Below are 27,404 nucleotides of genomic sequence, written 5' to 3'. Positions count from 1 at the left end.
TTAACATTTATTCTCACCTACACACAGTGGCGGAAAAAAAGCTCTAATTTTAGTCTAATATCACACAAATTTATCTTTAATTCTCAAACCACATGCCTCTCACACACACACCCGACTTTCTCAGAACTCTTGCGGAAGCCCGAAAGCGTGAAGCCCGAAAGCTAAAAGGGCTCTATTTTAGCGGAGAAGCGGGCTCGGAGCTAAAGATCTGATAGGAGGAGGGGGACATTTTTCGGAGCCAAGGACCTTATCGGAGGAAGACCTACATCCGAGGAACTATTGCTGCATCTTCATGGCGAGCCTATACTACTCACATTGTGTAAACACATTCTATTGGGAATGGTTTCCGTTTATTGAAATTCTACTCCAATCAATTTCCCATTATTAAAACTATATTTTAAGAAGAAACGGCCACAATCACTTTCGGAGGTTGACTCAGATATTTTGTGTTCTGGAAGCTTTGTTTACACGCGTTTAGTTTGACAGCATCGACAATGTTAAAATTACAGTCGTGATTTCGAAATTTGCAACCGATAACTTGCTAAATCGAAGAGTTAAATCGACATGTTCAATCACACAAATTTTCTCACAAACAAAGACTTATATACTCGACAAATATTATTTAATTGTATCCATTCTGGCGAAAAAACTGAGCCCTTGCAACGACATCATTTGAGTAATCATTATGGTTTGTTCCTTTATCCAGTTTGTCCCAGGAGCGAACGTTGCGAATGCCAAAGTTGTAAGCAGCAATTCCGCCTTGCAGTTGCTGATCAACTCCCAAGGTGGGGAATTTTGCTTGAACTTGAACAATAAAGTTGATCAGGATCTGTGTGCCTTGGAGTACGTGGGTCATAGAATTCCAATCTTTTAATTTGTGATATCGTTTGTCAATCTATAACATATAGTTGCTTGTTCATCAAAACCCCAGGCGTTTCCATGGTCACCCCAACCGTTCACCAAAGCTATTCCGGCCAGACTTTAACGACTGATGATTCCTGAAACATGAAAACATTTCCAATGCAAATTTCAACACACATCGACCTTATGATTGTTTTCCCTTTAACCACTGCGAACGTGTGGTGTGTCATGGTAAATGCAAACAGCATCATACTGTGGGGGCGATTAATATACCTGCTATGATAGAGGAATCCATGTAACTGCTTGTGGCTGCCGTTAGTATGATTGACTTGTATACGTTTATTGTGGTAAGATCTGTTGAAGACATTTTAATACAAGGCAGCAAGCCAAAAGCTTATATGGTGACCACTCTTAAGAAGATATTTCGAATACGCCGGCTTGATGGTAGTAGCTTTGGCTTCCTAATTAAAGTAATCAACCCCATGCTGTTCGAACCACAGTAAATACAAACTGCTAAAGTAATTGAAGCGAAACAACTCGTCGTAAGTTATTTTGTCACTTTTTGTATATCCTAAGTAACAATGTTAGTTTGTATTAAAAAAAAAACACGAATGCAAACCAAAACTCAAAACCTGAAAATTCAGAAAATTGGCAACATTTGAAGACAACAGATCGACTCTTACCAAAGAGTAAACTATTCAATGATATTTTTGCTCAAAGATGCTCTGAAGAAAGTGCGAAGTAAACCCACACATTAGAATTCACACAGAATAAAAACCTTTAAGATGAAGATTTTTTGCATCAAATGTTTCCTGTTAAATTCAGATGTCAAAAGTCGTACACTTGGTGTGCACTTTGGAGAAAATTCCTTCATGTGCTCATTTCGTTTAAAAGCGTTGAAAAAAAAACGCGAATTGGGCAGATATGTTTACATTCAAATAGAAGTGAAACCTTTCAGATGCGAAATTTGTGAAAAGATTTGACCAACAAATGCCCATGTCAAAACGCTCAAAGGTATTCAAACTGGAAAGAAGCCATACAAGTGCAACGTGTGTAATCAAGCTCTCGACACAAAATGGAGCCTGGTCGCACACGTCCGGATACACAATGCTGATAAACCTTTCAAGAGTAAGTTTTGTTTAAACAAACTTGCCCAGAAAAGCACTCGATCCTTCCACGTTTTTACCCAACCAATACAGGAGAGAAACCGTGTACAACATATGTGATAAAGCATCCACAAATCCAGACAATCAAACAAAGCACATCCGAATCTACAATGAAAAAAACAAACATTATAAGTGAATTGTTGCCATCAGTTATATGCTTATCCTTATATTGACATTTGTGACAAATTGGTAACGTTTAGAATACATGCCATGAACATACCCTTAACAAACGTTTTTTCAGCGCCGAACAAGAGTATCTCATTCTTTACATTTTGAAAAACGCCAATTTTACAATTGGAAACACTGTTATGGTTATCTCCGACATAGGGAACGGCTGTAGTTTTCGAAAACTGTGTTTTGGTAAATGACTGTTTGTAGTAGGTTTGTGGTTGTTTTTGAAAGATTTACTTTTCAGTAAGTGAGTTGACAAATATCACATCATGCATGTGGGCGTAGATTTTATTGAAGTAGATACCAACGATTTTTGGTCAGATATGTTTTGTTAGGATTTTATGGAAATTTTTGTCAATGAAACAAATTTGATGGCACGGCTCATTAGGTGATATTTTATTCTAATTTTGATGATGAGCAGAGCTTAGTTGAGCAGTTTGTATGTTTGATCAAATACATATAGTTAGTCAATTGGGTAATTGTCGGACAGTTAAAGTTATGGGGTAATTAGTGGACGCTACCAAAGGAAAAAACCTATGGTTCCCTCAAACTTTATCTGGTGCATGTGGTAAGTTGGAAGCCTGCAGTAGTTAAAAATACCATGTTTTGTTTCTTCTGTTAAACAGTGATAAAAAATAGAATTTTTTGTGAGGGGGATTCATTTCACGTAAACTTTTTCAAACTAAGTGCATATGGTAATTTGTTAAAGTTTAGCAGTGTTTTAATGATTTGAAATTTCATTTAGGAAACACTGGCAGGTCAAGCCCTAAAATTTTCAATGAAGGTTAAACTCAAACATCTACCTAGTATGTCCTCTTAGAAAAATGCATCTAATATTTACCCCATGCACATTTTTACATTCAGGGGTAATTATTAGACACTGACACTCTGTATTAATATCATAGTACCAACTGTTTTGAGTGGTTACAACCAGAATTAATGCAATATAGGGATGTGGGATGTGGGTAAATCAAAATAACAAGTTTGGATGATTCAAATTCTAAGCTATTCAAATCTAAATTCTAATTTAAGATTGAATAATAGGATTTAGTTTTGTAACTTTTCCTTAAATTTAATCATTAATTGTTCACCTATTTCCTGTGTATAAATATGGCTTCAATGCCATGTAACAGTATTAAGAGATTATTACACTCATGCAGACCTTCGAAAACAGTCAATTATTCTATTATGCAACCAGCAAAAACAGAGTGTTATGCAGTATTTTGGATTCGAATAAACTATGGACAGTAAAAACTTAAATTATCTGCCAACATAGTTGCAAGTGACTGATACTTTCATTTTTAAAGGGATGTATCAGGTTTTACCCAACACAAAGCAAAACGAAATAATTCTAGATGTAATGTCAAAATTTGCAACGTTTGTGAAAAACGTCCGAAAATTAGCCCATTTGACTATAGTGTTTTACTTGTTTGAGTATTACTCAAATGATTATGCCATTGTTGATTCAGCATATGAGTCCATAGCTGAAACCTCGACATTTTCTAAATCACACCTATTCATGGTTGGAGTCAATTGATTGGACTTTCACATTGGGCTGAGTAGAATACAACTTGGTGGAAAATACTAGCATAAAATTTTACCAATTCTGTATATGGTTGTTTTGCTAATGGATGCTTTGGCAATTGGATTAACACTTAACTTTTCTTGGGTACTTTTGTTTACTTGTGGCAAATCCAAGTTTCATATATGCTTTTTTGAATGCTATGCATGACTGCACATGACAAAGAAAAACAAATTAATGCAAATAAACAAACATAATAATTATAATATATAGTACCAGTAACGGTTGTATCAGTTTTTGTTCGATTTTCAAGGTCATTTTACTATTTTAAAACTGCAGAAATTCCTTTTTTTTTCATTGAAATTTTTCCCTTTAATGGACCAGTGTGACAAATTTGTCATGTTTCAAAAACCCAAACTCCCCACCCCAAATTACAAATATTTCTTACGCAGGTATATAAGTCTCTCATTGCCACACCAAATTATTTTTTTCTTTAAATTTAATAATTCTGTCCATAGATGGTTAAGAACATCTGTTTGTAAAATGCTTATGATTAAAACTCACAACCATTATTCAGAAGTGTTGTTTAGTCGTATTTTTATCTAATGATTGCAACCGTCAGTTTGTCACCTCGTGCATTTGTTAGATTTAAACCCCCTGCTTGGAAGTTGGCACGTTTTGTGTTCTCGTCATTTCACTTTCTGTGTGTTTCATAATCGCCGAACTGCACTATCCACTGCAGACAAAAACCACTCCGTAAAACTTTTAATCGCAACTCTAAAACTTCTTTCTCTTCCTTTGGCACTTTAACCTTTAAATATTGATACATCTTTCAACTTCTTTACACGCAGAACTTTTTACGTACTCGGATACACTCCTACGTACGAACATGTAATTACAGAATTAGTAACGTTATTTGTCGAGATATTTGGTGTATTTTGACAAAGGCCACATGAAACATGGCAAGGAAACTGCATATACTCATAACTTACTTTTACAAACCTTTTTGTGGTTTTTGTGGCGTATTATATCGATTCAAATTGTTTCCAGACAAGCGAAAATATTTTTTTTGCTTTGTAGTCAGCAAAAGTATAGGACTGATTTACATTTACACTGTAACTTAGAATTGTGTGATCATTGCTACTATAGGCAAGAAGTTCAAGCAGAAAACACAAAACAAACAGAAATGGAACACTTTTACTGCAAGATTTGTGAAAAGTCGTTTCAAACCAAAGATTTACTGGAAAAGCATGACTTCATTCACACAGTGGAGAATCTATTTCTCCGTGAAAAACATCAAAGAGCATCCATCAACATCCACAAACGAATTTCTACTGGAGAAAAACCCTATAAATGCACGTTTTGTTCGAAAATGTTCAGCCAGAGTGGAAATTTAAGCAGACACATTCGGACTCATACTGGAGAGAAACCTTTCAAATGCACATTTTGTTCAAAAGCGTTCAACCAAAAAGCACATCTAAGTTCACACATTCGGACTCATACTGGAGAGGAACCTTTCAAATGCAATTTTTGTTCGAAAGGTTTCAACCAAAGAGCACATCTAAGTTCGCACATTCGTACTCATACTGGAGAGAAACCTTTTAGGTGCGAATATTGCGAAAAGTGTTTCATAGCCAAATCGACACTCAAAGCCCACAAACTAACTCACACTGGGGTGAAACCTTTCAGATGCGATTTTTGCGAAAAGTCGTTTAAAACGGCATCGGAAGTCAAAAAACACAAACTAACTCATACGGGAGAAAAACCTTTTCAATGCACATTTTGTTCGAAAGCATTCAACCAGAAAGGACATTTGAGTGCACACATTCAAACCCACACTGGAGTGATTCCTTTCAAATGCACATTTTGTTCGCGAAGGTTTAACACGAAAGGAACTCTAAGCAGTCACATTCGGACACATACTGGAGAGAAACCTTACAAGTGCATGTTTTGTTCCAAGGTGTTTGGTCAGAAAGGAAATCTAAGCAGACACATAAGGAATCATACTGGAGAGAAACCTTGCAGATGTGATTATTGCGAAAAGTGTTTTACAGCCAAATCGACACTCAAGCGCCACATACTAACTCATACTGGAGTGAAACCTTAAAAATGCATGTTTTGTTCCAAGGTGTTTGGTCAGAAAGGAAATCTAAGCAAACATATTCGGACTCATACTGGAGTGAAACCTTTCAGATGCGATTTTAGCGAAAAGTGCTTCACAACCGCATCAAAAGTCAAAAAACACAAACGAACTCATACCGGAGAGAAACCTTTTAATTGAATATCTTGATCAGAGGTGTTTAGCCTCAAAGAAAATCTAACAAAGCACACTCGAACTCACACGGGGAAAAGTGTTTCGCATCCACCTCCCATGTTAAAGTTCACAGACTAACGCATACCGGAGAGAAACCGGAAAATACTAAAACCCGGTCGGCTAATTTAGCACCAACTCCTGGGGTGCGTCACAATCACTACGTCACTGTCGTCCGACTGTTACATCACAAATGTGATTGCTGAGGTTTTATATTAAAAGGCTGTGTGCAGTGACACGGTTTAACTATGTTTATTATTATTGCAAGTTAATATCTTTTCTTTCTTCATTAACTTTCAAGCCAGATATAATTTTGTTTTTGTGCATATTAATGAAGCCAAAAAGCCCATATGATATGTAACTGAATTGTAACACTAGTGCATATCTTTATTAACTTACAAGCCAAATTTCTGTTTTGCTATTGCAGACATAGAAAAGAAGACACTGGAAGTACATTCACATTGTTGTTTTTATTTAGATATCACCAATAAACAACCAACAGATGTATTTCTTGTTGTTTTTGTAAAAAAGGGTTATAAAGCCTTAGCACAGCATAATGGCATATCCACCTCACTCGATGACCAAGCGATTGCACTGGCTAGGGTTTTGCTACCTTCACACAGCAGAGTGGCATATACACCTCACTCGATGACCAAGCGATTGCACTGGCTAGGGTTTTGCAACCTTCACACAGCAGAGTGGCATATACACCTCACTCGATGACCAAGCGATTGCACTGGCTAGGGTTTTGCAACCTTCACACAGCAGAGTGGCATATACACCTCACTCGATGACCAAGCGATTGCACTGGCTAGGGTTTTGCAACCTTCACACAGCAGAGTGGCATATACACCTCACTCAATGACCAAGCGATTGCACTGGCTAGGGTTTTGCAACCTTCGCACAGCAGAGTGGCATATACACCTCACTCGATGACCAAGCGATTGCACTGGCTAGGGTTTTGCAACCTTCACACAGCAGAGTGGCATATACACCTCACTCGATGACCAAGCGATTGCACTGGCTAGGGTTTTGCAACCTTCACACAGCAGAGTGGCATATACACCTCACTCGATGACCAAGCGATTGCACTGGCTAGGGTTTTGCAACCTTCACACAGCAGAGTGGCATATACACCTCACTCAATGACCAAGCGATTGCACTGGCTAGGGTTTTGCAACCTTCGCACAGCAGAGTGGCATATACACCTCACTCGATGACCAAGCGTTTGTACTGGCTACAGTTTTGGAACCTTTACACAAAAAAGTGGCATATGTTTTTGCTGATTTTTGTTTGCAATTGTTAAGATGCTGATTAACAATTGAACAATACACATACAAAGAGTATTTTTCTAATGATCGCCGCCTTCATTTGCACATGCTTTGCATGGCTGTTTCAACATTAGGGGTATTAAAGCAATTGCCAGAAATCACTTTAAAAATTTCAAGTCTACAGCTCTCCATGCAAGCCTTTTGCTCAAGACTTTTTCCAGTTGCTAGCCATTTGGCATACATACAGATCATAACTCCACAGCTTGATCCATCAAGCTGTTTTGTTCTCTGTGGAGTTTCCAAAGAAGCAACTTCCCAGCCAATTGTTTTTGTTAAGAGATAATTTACCATTTCCTTTGCAGTTTGAACATTGTTGTCAGTTTCTACACAAGGCATTGTCAAAGGATCAATATAAATTAATTTTTGGTTGGAGATATCAAAGGCAAGCAAAACCCAATGAAAACCTGAAGGGTTCCAAGGTATAAAAATCATTTGTTTTTCCTGCAAATTGATTCCTTCCCAAACTTTTTTGATTGAAGCCTTTCTCTGTAATGTTTGAGCCACAGTAGAACAAACATATAGTGTGTGTTGGTATATGTTAGTTAATTGCCATAGGTAGCTGTTGATAACTTCATCATAAAGCCAACCAACATTAAATCTGCTGTCATGATTTTTAAGTTCACAAACTTCGGTTGGTGGCAGTGCATCATCCAAAGATTTTAACTCCAACAGAGAAATTGAATGAGGGCCATGCTTAAAAACCATACTGCAAGGATTTAAGCCTGTTATATGAGCAGTGATGTTTTTTTGCACCACTAACTTTGTGTTTTTTACTTTATCCATAAAATTCCCATCAGAAGATTTATTTTGGTCAACATGTGCTGTCGCCTTTGGTGTTCTTGGTTGTACACTTGTCTTGGACTTAGGAAACAAAGTGGTTACCTGATGCAGTGGTCGCATTAGGTTTGCAAACTGCCCAACTCGTGAAGAAAATGGGTTTGGCTTTGGTCGCTTGCGAGGCAACTCATCATGAGAGCCTTTTCCAGAGAATGTTGATTTCCGCTTCCTTTTCAAAGATTTAACCTCAGGAGACCGAGTTATTCGAAGGCCAGCATCGTAAGAACATGCATTTGAAAATTTTGCTATCACTGATTCAATATTTGAAATGCCTTCATCCAAAACTTCTTTGGAACTGACATCATAAGAGAGGTCTATCAAGTGCTTCATCAAATCAACAAACTTTTGATGGCTTTGTTTGCGACCTGTGGTTTTATCAGTAACCACAGTATTTTCATGTTCTGGTTTTGATTGACTTGCATTGGTAAACTTGATTTCTTCATTTTGAACCATGGATTGGGTAACAGTCTCAGTTGATAGTGGGTTCACAACAATTGGATCCAATACCATGTATACAGAGTTGGAGAACCAATCTGGCAGACTATACCATCCAACATCTGCATACTTGTTAAAAATTGCAAACATATGTTTGCATGGTAAAAAATTGTGCAAAAAATCAACACATGTGCACTTAGGAAAATCATTATTGTTGCCCAAATTTATAGTGTATATTTGAGAAGATAAACTGCTTACCACAGTAAACATTTCCTTACCACAGTCTACCCTTTTGCATATTGAACTTGGCTGAATGTTTGCAGCCTCTCCTATACGCTTAACGCAATGTTTTACCACCTTTTTTGGTCGATTTCGAAGAAAACTTGGAACCTCTACATTGTAACTTCTGTAATTGTCAGAAGATCTTAAGTTTTCTTGCTTGTATCTAAAAAAAAAGAATTGAAAAATAATGTAGAATAATTTTAATTGCCACTTCACAACAGGTTTTGAAAGGCTACTTACTTCTCATATGCATTAGGTAGAAACTCCTTGTGTAAAATTGTGATTAGGCCAGATAATGATTTGTCTGTCCTAAATCGCACATGACATTCTTTCAATACACGGTTCTGTCTCTCAACACCGTTGTTCGTGCGAATCAAGACTTTTAACTTGTCTGCCCTGTAGAGCCACAGCCATTGCTGAAAAAAAAATTTATTAGTTGAGTTTACACTCTAAGATATACATTATTCTCATATCAATACTTCTTTTTGTTTGAGCCAAATGTTTGTGAAATACTTTTGCAGTTTTATATTGTTTTTCCAAACTGAACTTGATTGAAAGAGTTGCAGTGCCCTGTTGTAGCTATTTTCACATTCAGCACTAGCAACCCCTCTCATAAGAGACAGAACTTCATCCTTGTCTGAACCGACTTGGTTTTCAGATTTTTTTACCCATCGCTCCCATGCTTGTTCTCGATGAAAATCGCAAATGAGGACATGGGTATCTAAAATTTAGTTGAGTTTTGACGTTGAGTATAAATTTCATTCGAGACATTACATGGAATACGTATACCAGAAAAAATGCTTTCAATCGCATGGATTTCAGCATCACATTTATCAACCATAAAATATGAAGGATTCCATTCAGGATTCCATTGTTTTAATACGGTCAGTGCTTCTTCAATGTCTAATTGCCGTTCATTTTGTGTTATAAAGCTAGCCACAACTTGGTACCCAACATTGGTTTTCACACAGAGGAAAAATAATGGAAGTGCATATTTGGATGTCTTGTATGTTGCATCCATCAAACAAATGTCTTGGCCATAGCGCAGAAGCAGTCTGCGCTGCCAAGCAAACTGATGGATAAACAGCATGTTTTTTTCTGATTTAATGACAGGTCCTGTTTCTCCACCAACTACTTCTGTTTCAGTGCCAGCAACATACGGCCGAAAGAATATTTTGTCTTCAGGATCTCCAGTCTTTACCCACTCATCTACCAAGCACTGAACATTGGCTTGATCAATTTTTGCAAGTCGGTGTTTAGAAAATGCATGGTAGTAATGACTTTGAATATCCTTTTTGGTTGGAAAAAATCTTCTGTTTGAAGTAGAGGGTGGATTGTTACTTTTAAAAAGTTCATGGATGACATAATGTTTAAGGCTTCTTTGAATTTCGTCAACATTGCTTACACCTTCTGTGACCAATTCATCTATTTTGACAATTAACCTTCTGTCAACAGGTTGAAGGAAACCAGCCGCCTTAGAAAAATATGCAAAATCATTTACAAAGCCTTGGGTTAAAATATTTGAAAACGTTCTTACTTCTCCTATAACATGGCCTGTGTGGTCATCCTTTGCGGGAAAGCAAATACTACATGCTTGTTCCTTTATTAAGTGCTTATCATTACTTTGAAGCAAATCTTTTATTATGACACTCATTGTGTTCATTTTAGTCATACACTGTGATGAGATCTATTGAAAACATAGTCACAATTATTACAGATAAAAACAAACTGAAAATATGCACAGAGTTATGTACCTGAAACTGTGGAAACTTTACAATATTCTGGATTGAAATTGTTGCACTACAGTTTTTTTTTTTTTTGTTCCTTGAATGCACAGACGCTTTCTGCAAGAATTCGGATGATCTTGCAACTTTAAATACAAAATTTAAATACTTGGTAAATTTCACATTGTGCTATCATATTATTTTTAACTTGATACACATACATGTTTGGGTGTGGAGGCCTGACGCATTTGATTTTTTATCTTGTTGCGATCTTTTGCATGCTGGCATTCCAAGATTTTACTTTGCAGAATGATATAGGGGGTATATGAGCTATTGTCCCAACGAATGCGGCTTTTTGAAATGTCTACAGAAACAAAAAGCATAATCAAAAACTTATTGTGTAAAGATCAGAGAAGTAACAATTTCCTGAAAAAGTGCCATACCATAGGATTTCTTTGTTAAAGTAATGAATTTTGCCAATGTCGAAACTTCAAATTTCTCAACTAACATATTTGCTTCGTCAATAGAACTAGCCCACTGTAAAATTACTTTGATAACTAACAGCTGTACACTATACACTTAAATTGAACAACCTGCAAGTTTTGCCCAGTATCTGCATGTGATGTTTTTATGGCACTTTGCTAAAACAAAGTAAAAACAGTTACCCATGAGAACTATTTCTGAGAAAAAACAACTTAACTAACCATGTTGTTTATTTCATTTTCTGGTTTGAATTCAGTCTTAACCAGATTTACTAAATGTTTGGTTTCCTGTGATAAACCTGTATCTCTCAAATTAATGACTTTTCTAATTGCTTTACTAGTCTTTTCCATGAAATACTTCGTTCTCTTGTTCTAAATGCAAGATATAATAGCAAACCAATCATCTGCAGTCAAATAACAAACACATACTCACCACATTCTGAAACTTGGAAAAAAGAAAAACCTCAGATATTGTAATTTTATACTGATACAAGCTGTTAGCACCAATCTGATTTCTGTCAAAGTGCCACAAAGATTCGTAGCAATCAGAATGGGCAATAATGTAAGGGATGCCAGCATCATTCCAGTGTACTGAGCTTTTATGCAAGTCTGTGACAAAAAATAAATAGTTTGCCTACATTGAAGTGAAATAAATATCTTACCATGTGATTTGACAGAGGGGTCTTTCAAAGTTAGTGCAAAAGATTTTTGAAACTGATGTAGCATTGTTACAGCTTCATGTTTAGATTCATACCACTGGTGAAGTAGAATTGATTGAAATTGAGGAAAAAATGGCCTGTAACTTTATTTCAGAAACAAGCATTTCTGCTGTAAAATGGGAAAATTAAAAAATTTTACAAATATAATTATTTTTGCAGAATTTCCTAAACAACAATTTGAAAGTGCTTGCAAACCTTTTGCACCACATTGCAATGTTTAAAGTCCAAATCGTCAATGAACTCTTCACAACGGACACTAAAGTAAATTTTTCGACAAAAATAGAAGTTAGAAAGTAAAGGAAATTTGCACAATTTACCTTCGCATTTTCGTAGATCGAGTCGGTCGAAACTAAATAAAACCACGAAAAGGAGTAGACCAAACGCAAACAGTCCAAACTTGTCTGACGTGTCACTACACACAGCCTTCAGATATAAAACCGCAGCAATCACATTTGTGATGTAACAGTCGGACGACAGTGACGTAGTGATTGTGACGCACCCCAGGAGTTGGTGCTAAATTAGCCGACCGGGTTTTAGTATTTTCCAGAGAAACCTTATCAATGTGTTTAGCATAGAAATCAAAAAACATATATTCTAACTCACACCGATGTTTAACCTGTGTAATGTTTTGCTAAAAAATGTTCAATAAAAAAGGTCAAAATGTTCAAAGAATCTTAAGCAGACACGTTTGATATTGGAGTGTGCCTTCAGACCCACCTATTACTGATATCGGTAGTTTAGTGTGTCGTGTTGGTCCTGTGGTAACCGCAAATTTTCGACGCACGCACGCATGATCTCCAAACAAGGTATTTGGAGTTTCGGGGTCACCAATAACTGGTTGATCGGCTATATTAAACCATTTAGCAAGTTGTGCAGTGTAGCAAGAGTAAGCAACACAAAACACACGTTGAAGTAACGTCGACACAAGAAGAAGGCAGTGCACACTTCAATGCGCAGGCGAACAGTGCGGTCGCCATAAGCCTATAAACAAGTGTGCAAAAAACAACTATTTGTTTCGAGATTAAAGTTTGTACTGTAACATCACCGTAATTACCCGGACGACACATCACAACACCGTATGCAGCGTTGGGTTATACAGTTAAACGATTTATATTCATACAATTTTAGTTGATTGTTTCCGTATTTTGTATCAAGTCAAAGCATCCATGCCCTCGCTTTATTGCCACCCGCAGTTGTTTGTTTTGATACTGCAACGAATTTTTTGCTCACCACATTGGTTCAATAATATTAATTTTTTGCGTCATCATCAAATAGAAAATCGCACGCATTATCCATTCAAAGACTGGGTCTTGACAAAGAAGATCAAATTGCGAAAATATTTTTGTTATTTACATGCGTTTAATTTGACAGCATTGACAATGTGAAAATTACAGAACTGATTTCCAAATTTACAACCGATAGTTTGCAAAATTGAACCAAGTTTTTATCGACATGTTCAATCACACAAATTTTCTCACAAACAAAGACTTATGCACTCGACAAATATTCTCTAATTGTATCCATTTTTGCGAAAAAAATGACACCTGGCAACGACATCATTGGAGTAATCATTATGGTTTGTTCCTTTATCCAGTTTATCCTAGGGTCGAACGTTGCAAATGCCAAAGTTGTAAGCAGCAATTCCGCCTTGCAGTTGCTGATCAAGACTCCAGGTGGGGAATTTTACCTGGACTTGAACAATAAAGTTGATCAGGATATGTGTGCCTTGGAGTACGTGGGTCAGAGAATTCCAATCTCCTTTAACTAGTGATATCGTTTGTCAATCTATAACACAACAGTTTCTGACACAAATAGTTGACAGAAGATGTATTACGACGAAGAAAACATGCACATATATGTAACGTAATTTTACGTTACATAGCAACGTTTGCATTCTTGGAAATATGAACTGTGGTCACATAACAGCCAGTTTCGTCATCAACGTCCGGAATCTCTTTCCATGGGTTTTTTGTGTAAAGGCATTCTATAGGTAGCGTCTTGTCGAGCATCTCATTTCAAAATGTATAGCAACGGTTGCTTTCTCACGTGATTTGATCTCGTTACTAGTTTCTAGGCAACAGCTGTGTTTTTATGTGATTTCATTGGCCAGTTTAAATGTGTCGCCTTAGAGAAGTCGTTCATTGTTTTGTGTGAGAGTGCGTCTTTTGTTAACTGTTCGCTGACCGTTAGTTCTTGAATCGCCTTTCTTTCACGACACTTCGTTCGCTTTGTTTCTCTCCGGTTTTAAATAATGAAACTTTCCGTGTGTGTTTAGCTGAGGCGGAGCGGGGCAGTGCAGCGGTACTGTGCTCTCCTCAGTTCGTAAATTCACTCAGTTTGGCGTTGGTATAATTGCGCATGTTAATTTCGTATCCAAAATTGTTCGTGGTAAATAAATATTGGGTAATGTTTGCATCGAGAGTTAAGTAAAGTCAGGTTAGGAAAACACAACAATTAGAACTCACGTGCGATCTAATGTCAAATGCGCTAATCAAATGGGATTTCCATCAATCATAAATAATATTGTTAAGACCGATTCGAGACTCATAAATGACATAACAGATACGCTACAATATACTATACCCACGAAAATTTATTATATAGATTATTTTATGTGACATATGTGTATGATGATTCTAAAACTTTCAAGTTTCAGATTTCAAGTCTAATATCGACTCTTACCAAAGAGTAAACTATTCAATGATCTTTTTGCTCAAAGATGCTCTGAAGAAAGTGCGATGTAAACCCACATATTAGAATTCACACAGAACAAAAACCTTTAAGATGAGATTTTTTTGCATTAAATGTTTCCTGTTAAATTCAGATGTCAAATGTCGTACACATGGTGTGCACTTTGGAGAAAATTCCTTCATGTGCTCATTTCGTTTAAAAGCGTTGAAAAAAACGCGAATTGGGCAGATATGTAAATGTTCACACTGAAGTGAAACCTTTCAGATGCGAAATTTGTGAAAAGATTTGACCAACAAATGCCCATGTCAAAACGCTCAAAGGTATTCAAACTGGAAAGAAGCCATACTAGTGCAACGTGTGTAATCAAGCTCTCGACACAAAATGGAGCCTGGTCGCACACGTCCAGATACACAATGCTGACAAACCTTTCAAGATTAAGTTTTGCTTAAACATACTTGCCCAGACAAGCACTCAAATCTTCCACGTTTTTCACAACCAATGCAGGAGAGAAACCGTGCACAACATATGTGATAAAGCATCCACAAATTTAGGCAATCAAACAAAGCATATGTGAAATGAAAAAAAAAAAAACATTATAAGTGAATTGTTGCCATCAGTTATATGCTTATCCTTATATTGACATTAGTGACAAATTGGTAACGTTTAGAATACATGCCATGAACACACCCTTAACAAATATTTTTGAGCGCCGATCAAGAATATCTCATTCTTTACGTTTCAAAGAACGCAAATTTTGCAATTGGAAACACTGTTATGGTTAACTTCGATAGTGTGAACGGCGGTAGTTTTCGAAAACTGTGTTTTGGTAAATGATTTGTTGTTGTTGTAGGTTGGCGGTTGTATTTGAAAGCTTTACTTTTAAGTTAGTGAGTAGAAAAAAATCATGCATGTGGGCATAGATTTCATTGAAGTAAATACCGACGATTTTTGGTCAGATATGTTATTTTAGGATTTTATGGAAATTTTTGTCAATGTAACAAATTTGATGATGCGGTCCATTAGGTGATATTTTGTAATGGATATAAAAGTTAATGACTTTGCTCTTAAATTGGGAATATTTCCCATTATATACAGTAAATGTAAGGTCAATTGATGGTAGCAAATGGTGTGGTAGGTCTATGGGGGATGATAATAGTAAAATTGATGATGACTTGTCGGAAAATATTCTAATTTTGATGATGAGCAGAGCTTAGTTTAGCAGTTTCTATGTTAAATCAAATACATATAGTTAGTCAGTTGGGTAATTGTAGGACAGTTAAAGTTATGGGGTAATTAGTGGACGCTACCAAAGGAAAAAGACTATGAAACTTTATCTTGTGCATGTGGTAAGCTGGAAGCCTGCAGTAGTTAAAAATGCCATGTGTTGTTTCTTCTGTTAAACACTGATAAAAAATAGATTTTTTTTGTGAGGGGGATTCATTTCACGTAAACTTTTTCAAACTAAGTGGATATACTAATTAGTTAACATTTAACAGTGTTTTAATGATTTGAAATTTCATTTAGGAAACACTGGCAGGTCAAACCCTAAAGTTTTCAATGAAGGTTAAACTCAAACCTCTACCTAGTCTGTCCTCTTACAAAAATGCATCATATATTTTCCCCATGCACATTTTTACATTCAGGGATAATTGTTAGACACTGACACTCTGTATTAATATCATAGTACCAACTGTTTTGAGTGGTTACAACCAGAATTAATGCAATATAGGGATGTGGGATGTGGGTAAATCAAAATAACAAGTTTGGATGATTCAAATTCTAAGCTATTCAAATCCAAATTTTAATTTAAAATTTAATAATAGGATTTAGTTTTGTAACTTTTCCTTAAATTTAATTACATTAATTGCTCACCTATTTCCTGTTGATAAATATTACTTCAATGGCATGTAACATAATTTTGGGATTATTACACTCATGCAGACCTTCGAAAACAGTCAATTACTCTATTATGCAACCAGCAAAAACAGAATATTATGCAGTATTTTGGATTCGATTTAACTATGGACAGTAAAAACCTTAAATATCTGCCAACATAGTTGCAAGTGACTGCTACTTTCATTTTTGAAGGGATGTATAAGGTTTTACCCAACCCAAAGCAAAACGAAATAACTCTAGATGTAATGTCAAAATTTGCAACGTTTGTGAAAAACGTCCGATAATTACCCCATTTGACTATAGTGTTATACTGGTTTGAGTATTACTCAAATGATTATGCCATTATTGATTCAGCATATGAATTCATAACTGAAACCTCGACATTTTCTAAATTACACCCATTCATGGTGGGAGTCAATTGATTGGACTTTCACATTGGGCTGAGCAGAATACAACTTGGTGGAAAATACTAGCATAACATTTTTCCACTTCTGTATATGATTTCAATCACTAGATGGTTGATTTGCTAATGGATGCTTTGGCAATTGGATTATAAACATTTAATTTTTCTTGGGTACTTTTGTTTACTTGTGGCAAATCCAAGTTTCATATATGCATTTTGAAATGCTATGCATGACTGCACATGACAAAGAAATAAAAATTACCGTATTTTACGGACCATAAGGCGCAACTTAAATCCTTTTTTTCCTCATAATTGCGCCTTATTAGCCGGTGCACCTAATGTATGGATCAAGTAGTGCTTAATTGCCTACACTCAAAACCAGTACCGATACTATTATTATATAAATAAACCACCGTCTCACACAATAAACTACGGTAAAAGCAACTGTGATATTCACTAGGCTCATTTTTTCTTTTGCTCATTGTACTATTGTGACTTGCTTACATTTATTACGTAACAAGTAAACTTTTATTAATGAGCTTTATACGGTAACCCATACTCCTTAAAATACGTTGCGTTCTATAGCCCGGTGCGCCTTATGTATGAACAAAAAACTAATCAAAGCAATTTATTGACAGTGCGCCTTATAATCGGGTGCGCTTTATGGTCCGTAAAATACGGTAATGCAAATAAACAAACATAATAATTATAATATATAGTACCTCAAGTGTTGTATTAGTTTTCGTTCGATTTTCAAGGTCATTTTACTATTTTAGAACTACAGGAATTATTTTTTTTCATTGAAATATGTCCTTTAATGGACCAGTGTGACAAATTTTTCCAATTTAAAAAACCCCGAACTCCCCACCCCAAATTACAAATATTTCTTATGCAGGTAGGCTATATAAGTCTCTGATTGCCACACCAAATTATTTTTTTCTTTAAATTTAATAATTTTGTCCATAGAGGGTTAAGAACATCTGTTTGGAAAAAGCTTATGATTCGAACTCATAACCATTATTCAGGCCGCATCTCTGTATTTCTATGGAAAAGACTTGCTTGGTTGGGAAATGCCCTTCTCGAACTCTGTCCTGCGTAACAGAGTAAAATTGTGTGTAACAATGCAATGGGTCATGCATGGGCGCCAGTGTTTTGGTTGAATGAGCGCAGATGAACAGGCTGTTGCCAGGGCAATTTTCAGCGTGTTTGGGGCAGTTTTACTATGGTTTTCAGGGTTATTAGTCAGGCAGTAAATTGGGAGAGGGTGCTGTTGAATATGTAGCGGAAAAACTACCCAAATATTGAGTTAGATTTTGTGGAAAAATGAATCACAGAAAGTATGTTCAATTTGTGATTTTCTGTTAGTCCCGATCCTTGAGTAGGGATTCTGGCCAAATTTATAATCGAGATAACTACTTTAACTGCTCCCCCGGGGGCATTTTGACCCTCTGTTGGCCATTATTTTGTCTAAAAAAGTGTAGGTTTGTTTTGTGAAAAAAATGAATCACAGAAAGTACCCTCCATTTGCGATTAAGTAAAGCCACCAACCCTCCTCTACACATTTCATTAAGAATTAGATGTCTTGTAACTGTTTTGGGCCCACCCCTCCCCCCCAGGGCTGTTTGTCCCCCCCTAGGACTGACAATTTAGCAGTTAGCCTTTGCAAAACCCCCCAATGTACTGTATAAATGCAGCTGCAATTTTCTGTTTTGCAATAGTAGTCCCCCTTCATGAGTCATCAGACCCGGCAATTGTTTTTGGCAAACAAGAGAAACTGTAACCAGGTGCACAATGACAAATGACTTTTAAAACTCAATTTTTAGGATTTAATTGTGAGATGCGGCCTTCAGAAGTGTTGTTTAGTGGTATTTTTGTCTAATCGTTGCAATCGTCAGTTTGTCACCTTGTGCAATTGTTAGATTCAAACCCCCCGCTTGGAAGTTGGCACGTTTTGTATTCTCGTCATTTCACTTTCTGTGTGTTTCATAATCGCCGAACTACACCATCCACTGCAGATAAAAACCACGTCATAAAAATTTTAATCGCAACTCCAACACTTTTTTCTCTCCCTTTGGCACTTCAACCTTTAAATATTGATACATCTTTCAACTTCTTACACGCAGAACTTTTTACGTACTCGGAAACTCCTACTTACAATATCAGATATACGAATACGTAATTACAGAATTAGTAACGTTATTTGTTGAGATATTTGGTGTGTTTTGAGAAAGGCTACATGAAACTTGGCAAGGAAACTGCAGATACTTATAACTTACTTTTACAAACCTTTTTGTCGATTTTGTGGCGTATTATGTCGATTCAAATTGTTTTCAGACAAGCGAAAATATTTTTTTGCTTTGCAGTCAGCAAAAGTATAGGACTGTTTTACATTTACGCTGTAACTTTGAATTGTGAGATCATTGCTATAGGCAAGAAGTTCATGCAGAAAACACAAAACAAACAGAAATGGAACACTTTTACTGCAAGATTTGTGAAAAGTCGTTTGAAACCAAAGATTTACTGGAAAAGCATGACTTCATTCACACAGTGGAGAATCCATTTCTTCGCGAAAAACATCAAAGAGCATCCTTCAACATCCACAAACGAATTTATACTGGAGAAAAACCCTATAAATGCACGTTTTGTTCGAAAATGTTCTGCCAGAGTGGAGGTTTAAGCAGACACATTCGGACTCATACTGGAGAGAAACCTTTCAAATGCACATTTTGTTCAAAAGCGTTCAAGCAAAGAGCACATCTGAGCAAACACATTCGGACTCATACTGGAGAGAAACCTTTCAGATGCGATTATTGCGAAAAGTGTTTCACAGCCAAATGGATACTCAAAGACCACAAACTAACTCATACTGGAGAGAAACCTTTCAGATGCGATTTTTGCGAAAAGTCTTTTACAACGGCATCGGACGTCAAAAAACACAAACGAACTCATACTGGAGAGAAACCTTTTAAATGCACATTTTGTTCGAAAGCGTTCAACCAGAAAGGACATTTGAGTGCACACATTCCAACCCACACTGGAGAGAATCCTTTCAAATGCACAGTTTGTTCACGAAGGTTTAGCACGAAAGGAATTCTGAGCAAACACATTCGGACTCACACTGGAGAGAAACCTTTCAGATGCGATTATTGCGAAAAGTGTTTTACAACCAAATGGACACTCAAAGACCACAAACTAACTCATACTGGAGAGAAACCTTTCAGATGCGATTATTGCGAAAAGTGTTTTACAACCAAATGGACACTCAAAGACCACAAACTAACTCATACTGGAGAGAAACGTTTTAGATGCGATTTTTGCGAAAAGTCTTTTAAAACGTCGTCGGACGTCAAAAAACACAAACGAACTCATACTGGAGAGAAACCTTTCAAATGTACATTTTGTTCAAAATTGTTCAGTCAAAAAGGCAATCTGGGTGCGCATATTCGAACTCATACTGGGAAGTGCCCGCTGACACCCATGTGACGGTTACCGCGTCAATTTGAGTTTAAATATTGATACATCTTTAAACTTCTTTACAGGCAGAACTTTTTCAAATATAATCTAAGAAGGCACATGCCTGTGTAAGCTTTTCTGTGAAACATTTTCAGCAGAGCGCCATGCGCATATGACACGTGTTTGTTCGTGAGAACTTTTCGGTGCTACTGATGCATTTTTTCAATGTAAATGTGTTTTTTCGATGCATTTTGATTCATACTAATATTTTTGTTCGCAATGTCGGAGAACCTGCATCAAACCCCAGGCGTTTTCATGATCACCCCAGCCGTTCAACAAATCCTTTCCGGCCGAACTTTCACGACTGATGATTCCGGAAACATGAAAACATTTCCAATGCAAATTTCAACACATATCGACCTTATGATTGTTTTCCCTTTAACCACTGCGAACTTGGTGTGTGTCATTGTTAATACAAACATCATCATACTGTGGGGGCGATTAATATACCTGCTATGACAGCGGGGTCCATGTAACTGCTTGTGGCTGCCGTTAGTATGATTGACTTGTATATATTTATTGCGGTAAGATCTGTTGAAGCCATTTTAATACAAGGCAGCCAGCCAAAAGCTAATATGGTGACCACTCTTAAGAAGATATTTCGAATACGCCTGCTTGATGGCAGTAGCTTTGGCTTTCCTAATTAATGTTATCAACCCCATGCTGTTCGCACCACAGTAAATACAAACTGCTAAAGTAATTGAAGCGAAACAACTCGTCGTAAGTTAGTTTGTTACTGTTTTTATATCCTAAGTAACAATGTTAGTTTGTATTAAAAATAAACACGAATGCAAACCAAAACTCAAAACCTTAAAATTCACCAAAATGGCAAACATTTGAAGGCAACAGATCGACTCTTACAAAGAGTAAACTATTCAATGATCTTTTTGCTCAAAGATGTTCTGAAGAAAGTGCGATGTAAACCCACACATTAGAATTCACACAGAACAAAAACCTTTCAGATGCGAAATTTGGAAAAAGGTTTGTCCAACAAATGCCCATGTCAAAACGCACAAAGGTATTCAAACTGGAAAGAAGCCATACAAGTGCGACGTGTGTAATCAAGGTCTAGACACAAAATGGAGCCTGGTCGCACACGTCCGGATACACAATGCTGATAAATCTTTAAAGAGTAAGTTTTGCTTAAACATACTTGCCCAGCAAAGCACTCAAATCTTCCACGTTTTTACCCAACCAACACAGGAGAGAAACCGTGTACAACATATGTGATAAAGCATCCACAAATTCAGGCAATCAAAGGAAGCAACTCGCATGTTTCCCTGCTTAATTCTTTACACATTTGGAACACATACGGACCGAAGACTGCAGACGGTGTTAAGCTTTCCTGCAGGAGCTCCCACAGGCTTTCTGGCATCCTGCTGGACAACACATTTTTTCTGACACTTTGTTATAAAACGCCTATTTCGTAATCCTTCAACCACTTCAGTCTAGTCCAGGCTCTCTCAGTCGCTCGTATTCTCTCGGCCCTTTCTTTATTCTTGCCATCGCGCTGTAAACGTTCGCATGTTCTTTTAATAGTTAAATTCGCTGCAATTCAGTCACGTGTTAAACGCGCTTGAAACAAGTTAAACTTAAGTCACCTGGTAATTGCAATCGTGTGTTTCCATTAATAAAGAAGTCTGTTCACGGAGCTTTTAATTCAGTAGTCTATATCAGCAAGAACACGCAAACAGACTTTAGCTTCAGCAAAGCAGCGACTGGGAATCCTACTTGTACGCTGCACTGGTGAACTTGCCCGACGTGATCACAATTGCTCTTACCAGGAGTGAATTTCGTGGCGAATGGCAGATAGTGCTTCTCGCTCTATAACCATGATGGACGCGAGAAAAGAGCTGGACGTAATGATCGAACACCATTTATAACCCGGTACTGTAATTGTAATTTAATAAGCCTTAACGCAATATTAATAAGTCACTACGTTTAAAGCCAAACTGCTCTTAAAGCATGTTTTGTCTGTGAAACTATACTATGCAAGTAAAACGCCTATCCTATATGGTTATGTCAGTATGTATGTAGGTGTGTGTGTATTATATTCTTTTTGTTTCAAGCAAAGGGGTTCTTTAGTTGAAGTAACTCATGTAACTAAAACGTTAGTTTTATTGGCATACGTGTTTGACGTTACTTAATGGTGAATTGTGGACCCTAGCCTAAACATTTTGTCTGCTTAGAAAGTCCTCCATATGCACAACAGCAGAGGCGCGGCGCAGTTAAGGGACCTGACGTCTTTCGTGTAGCAAGGTCACACAGATACAATTTTCAGTCATTATGTCGGAATACCTTAGACCTTCCCTGGTCTTGACGACATGACTTCTGTGCCAATGGCATTTAGTCAAGCACGACTGACGTTCCTTTAGGAGAAATCCTTGCACTATTTTAGCTAGGGTTGTTATGGCTGGTTGAAGCATGAAACTGCTGATTAACCTAACTCACGTATGATTTTAAGTTTTGGCCCATATTTTTGTGACATGAATTTATCCTAAACTATACTACCACTTTTAACGTTTTATGGTCTTTGTTGCTGTCTAATCCAAAAACATATTTTTTACTACTATAAACCTTTTTTATTTGTCATGCAGCACGCAATTTCCATAAAAGCTTGATTTTTTTGAATTGTTTGAGCATTTTACTGCTGGTTTTCTTTTGTACACAGAAATAAAAAATCACCGTGACAGCAAAACCAAGATGATAATGCGGCCGATAACCACCACAAGTCACCGAATTCAATGCAACCCAATTCGCAACAGCCAAAGGTCAAGACGATATTGGATTTCGGATAGAAACTATCAATCTTCACAAGGAAGGGACATGTGTAGCAACAAGCATGTTTCCCTACTTATTCCTTTACACATTTGGAACACATACGGACCGAAGACTGCAGACGGTGTTAAGCTTTCCTGCAGGAGCTCCCACAGGCTTTCTGGCATCCTGCTGGACAACACATTTTTTCTGACACTTTGTTATAAAACGCTCATTTCGTAATCCTTCAACCACTTAGTCTTGTCCAGTCTACTCTCTCAGTCGCTCGTATTCTCTCGGCCCTGTCGTTATTCTTGCCATCGCGCTGTAAACGTTCGCACGATCTTTTAATAGTTAAATTCGCTGCAATTCAGTCACGTGTTAAACGCGCTTGAAACTAGTTAAACTTAAGCCACCTGGTAATTGCAATCGTGTGTTTCCATTAATAAAGAAGTCTGTTCACGGAGCTTTTAATTCAGTAGTCTATATCAGCAAGAACACGCAAACAGACTTTAGCTTCAGCAAAGCAGCGACTGGGAATCCTACTTGTACGCTGCAATCCGAATCTATAATGAAACAAAATATATTGTAAGTGAATTGTTGCCATCAGTTATATGCTTATCTTTATATTGATATTTGTGACAAATTGGTAACGTTTAGAATACATGCCATGAACATACCCTTAACAAGCGTTTTTTGAGCGCCATGAAATATCTCATTCTTTACATATCAAAGAACGCCAATTTTGCAATTGGAAACACTGTTATGGTTAACTTCGACAGTGGGAACGGCGGTATTTTTGGAAAGTTGTGTTTTGGAAAATGACTGTTTGTTGTAGGTTTGTGGTTGTATTTGAAAGCTTTACTTTTAAGTTAGTAATTTGACAAAAATCATGCATGTGGGCGTAGATGTTATTGAAGTAAATACCAACGATTTTTGGTCAGATATGTTTTTTTAGGATTTTGTAGAAATTTTTGTCAATGTAACAAATTTGATGATGCGGTCCATTAGGTGATATTTTGTAATGGATATAAAAGTTAATGACTTTGCTCTTAAATTGGGAATATTTTCCATTATATACAGTAAATGTAAGGTCAATTGATGGTAGCAAATGGTGTGGTAGGTATATGGGGGATGATAATAGTAAAATTGATGATGACTTGTCGGAAAATATTCTAATTTTGATGATGAGCAGAGCTTAGTTTAGCAGTTTCTATGTTAAATCAAATACATATACTTAGTCAGTTGGGTAATTGTAGGACAGTTAAAGTTATGGGGTAATTAGTGGACGCTACCAAAGGAAAAAGACTATGAAACTTTATCTTGTGCATGTGGTAAGCTGGAAGCCTGCAGTAGTTAAAAATGCCATGTGTTGTTTCTTCTGTTAAACACTGATAAAAAATAGATTTTTTTTGTGAGGGGGATTCATTTCACGTAAACTTTTTCAAACTAAGTGGATATACTAATTAGTTAACATTTAACAGTGTTTTAATGATTTGAAATTTCATTTAGGAAACACTGGCAGGTCAAACCCTAAAGTTTTCAATGAAGGTTAAACTCAAACCTCTACCTAGTCTGTCCTCTTACAAAAATGCATCATATATTTTCCCCATGCACATTTTTACATTCAGGGGTAATTATTAGACACTAACACTCTGTATTAATATCATAGTGCCAACTGTTTTGAGTGGTTACAACCAGGATTAATGTAATATAGGGATGTGGGATGTGGGCAATTCAAAATAACAAGTTTGTATGATTCGAATTCTAAGCTATTCAAATCTAAATTCTAATTTAAAATTGAATAATAGGATTTAGTTTTGTAACCTTTCCTTCAATTTAATTACATTAATTGCTCACCTATTTCCTGTTGATAAATATTACTTCAATGGCATGTAACATAATTTTGGGATTATTACACTCATGCAGACCTTCGAAAATACATGAAACTTGGCAAGAAAACTGCCATAACTTACTTTTTCAAACCTTTGCGGCGTATTTTGTCGATTCAAATTGTTTCCAGACTAGTGCAAAATAATCTATTTGCTTTTAGTCAGCAAATGTATAGGACTGATTTACATTTACGCTGTAACTTTGAATTGTGAGATCATTTCTACTATAGGCAAGAAGTTCAAGCAGAAAACACAAAACAAAAAGAAATGGAACACTTTTACTGCAAGATTTGCGAAAAGTCGTTTCAAACCAAAGACTTGCTGGAAAAGCATGACTTCATTCACACAGTGGAGAATCCATTACTTCGCGAAAAACAAGTGTTTGGTCAGAAAGGAAATCTAAGCAAACATATTCGGACTCACACTAGAGAGAAGCCTTTCGGATGCACTTTTTGTTCAAAAGCATTCCAGCAAAGTGCACAACTAACCAAACACTTTCGGACACATACTGAAGAAAAACCTTACCAATGCATGTTTTGTTTCAAGGTGTTTAATCAGAAAGGAAAACTAAGCAAACACATTCGGACCCATACTGGAGAGAAACCTTTCAGATGCGATTATTGCGAAAAGTGTTTTACAGCCAAATCGACACTGAAAGACCACAAACTATCTCATACTGCAGAGAAATCTCTTAGATGCGATTTTTGCGAAAAGTGTTTTACAACGGCATCGGAAATCAAAAAACACAAACGAAGTCATACTGGAGAGACACCTTTCAAATGCACATTTTGTTCGAAAGCGTTCAACCAGAAAGGACATTTGAATGCACACATTCCAACCCACACTGGAGAGAAACCTTACAAGTGCACATTTTGTTCGAAAGCGTTTAGTCATAGAGAAACTCTAATTGTTCACATTCGGACTCATACTGGAGAGAAACCTTTTAGATGCGATTTTTGTGAAAAGTGTTTCATAACGAGATCGAATTTGAAAAACCACAAACGAACTCATACGGGAGAGAAACCATTTAAGTGCACCGTTTGTTCGCAATGGTTTAGCCGTAAAGGAAATTTAATCATACACATTCGTACCCATACTGGAGAAAAACCTTTCAGATGCGATTTTTGCGAAAAGTGTTTCGCAACCAAATCCCATATGAAAGCCCACAAACAAACTCATACTGGAGAGAAACCTTTTAAATGCACATGTTGTTCGAAGGTGTTTAGCAACAAAGACTGTATAAGAAGGCACATGCGAACTCACGCCGATGTGTAACCTGTCAATGTTTTGATAAAAAATGTTAAACAAAAAAGGTCAATTATGTTCAAGAAACCTCAAGCAGACACGTTTCATTTGAAGTGTGCCCACAGACAACCTATAACTGATACCGGTAATTTGGTGTGGCGTGTTGGTCCTGTGGTAACATTTTGGACGCACTGTTTTATTATCGTGCATCTAACTATCAAACCGTTCAAAGTTTCTTGTTTTTGTGAACCGCTGTTCTACAATAAACTACCAAAGTTGGTTAGATATGGTGCCTTCATTAACAACATCCTACTCACCGTAGCTTAGTAGTTTGTGGGGACAATATTAAATTTTGCCTTTCGGGTTGTCAAAATTGTATACGCAACTACCCACATGCGACATACATACGGGTTTGAAAATAGTACGGGCTCAACTGTATAGAAGCATAATTAGTACCATAGTGTTTGTATGTAAAGTATAATTGCCCCTACATTGGTAATACACATGATAACAAGTGCAATATGTATCAAGAGTTTTGAGCATTCCTCGTGAAACATTGTGCTGCAAAAGACTGTTTTGAAACGAGGGCTAAACTTATGACACCACAGTAGTAAAAACTGATTTGAAAAGTTCAGTTTGAGAGAGTGCAACTGGAGAAAAACGGTCACCAACCATATTCTGAAAACTTTCGAAGTATTGACGTCACAGAGTCCACGTGAACAAGATGCCACTACTGAGATAAAATAATAACGAAACCATTAATGTTTTGTGTTTAATTTTGGTTAAAAAAGGCAGAATTGTTAAATTTACAAAGAAAGAATGAGCAGTTTCAGGTTGAAAATTGTTTAGTGAATACTCATACTTCACTTGGTTTGAAATGCTGAAATATCTGCCTTGTGCAGTTGACTCTTTTGCGGATTAAGACGCCGCACCAAACGGTGTGAAAGTTACTTTCGGTGAGTAACAGTTCCACGCATGCAAAGAAGCTTTCAACTACTCAGGACTTCGTGCAGAACGCGTTCGAAGTACAGCATGAGTGGAAATACCTTCAAGGCGCAGCCCTGCCAAGCACGTCTGGATTCACACTGGAGATAAAGCATTTAATATATGTAAAAAAAAGCCTAAAGGGAGAATGCCAGGTTCACTAAACATGTGCGAATTCACAC

The 27,404-nt window shown here is 36.8% G+C and overlaps 3 protein-coding genes and 2 pseudogenes across 3 annotated transcripts; 3 read left to right on the top strand and 2 right to left on the bottom strand.

The window, feature by feature from the left end:
* Window positions 1-622: 622 nt before the first annotated feature.
* Window positions 623-1,228, bottom strand: LOC145903064 (lysozyme g pseudogene; annotated as a pseudogene).
* A 3,593-nt stretch (window positions 1,229-4,821) lies between these two features.
* Window positions 4,822-6,466, top strand: LOC145903452 (uncharacterized). Its single transcript, XM_082991532.1, has one exon. It carries the CDS (start codon window positions 4,907-4,909, stop codon window positions 5,825-5,827), a length of 921 nt encoding a protein of 306 aa, XP_082847658.1. The 5' UTR covers window positions 4,822-4,906; the 3' UTR covers window positions 5,828-6,466.
* Window positions 6,467-7,398: 932 nt separating this feature from the next.
* Window positions 7,399-11,848, bottom strand: LOC145903063 (uncharacterized; annotated as a pseudogene).
* Window positions 11,849-19,199: 7,351 nt separating this feature from the next.
* Window positions 19,200-20,771, top strand: LOC145902583 (uncharacterized). The gene has a single exon (XM_082990616.1). It carries the CDS (start codon window positions 19,298-19,300, stop codon window positions 20,312-20,314), a length of 1,017 nt encoding a protein of 338 aa, XP_082846742.1. The 5' UTR covers window positions 19,200-19,297; the 3' UTR covers window positions 20,315-20,771.
* A 4,391-nt stretch (window positions 20,772-25,162) lies between these two features.
* On the top strand, window positions 25,163-26,473 carry LOC145903465 (uncharacterized). Its single transcript, XM_082991545.1, has one exon. The coding sequence runs from the start codon at window positions 25,261-25,263 to the stop codon at window positions 26,266-26,268; it is 1,008 nt and encodes a 335-aa protein (XP_082847671.1). The 5' UTR covers window positions 25,163-25,260; the 3' UTR covers window positions 26,269-26,473.
* Window positions 26,474-27,404: the final 931 nt, after the last annotated feature.

Source organism: Ascidia mentula, chromosome 5 (assembly GCF_947561715.1).
Source record: "Ascidia mentula chromosome 5, kaAscMent1.1, whole genome shotgun sequence".
In the NCBI taxonomy this organism is placed as follows: Eukaryota; Metazoa; Chordata; class Ascidiacea; order Phlebobranchia; family Ascidiidae; genus Ascidia; species Ascidia mentula.
The sequence above is the reverse complement of the archived record's forward strand: the minus strand, read 5'-3'. Positions and strand labels throughout refer to the sequence as shown.

Excerpts from the sequence above, each read along its gene's own strand:
- LOC145903465 (XM_082991545.1), top strand. The coding sequence starts at position 25,261 with ATGGAACACTTTTACTGCAAGATTTGCGAAAAGTCGTTTCAAACCAAA.
- LOC145903452 (XM_082991532.1), top strand. The coding sequence starts at position 4,907 with ATGGAACACTTTTACTGCAAGATTTGTGAAAAGTCGTTTCAAACCAAA.
- LOC145902583 (XM_082990616.1), top strand. The coding sequence starts at position 19,298 with ATGGAACACTTTTACTGCAAGATTTGTGAAAAGTCGTTTGAAACCAAA.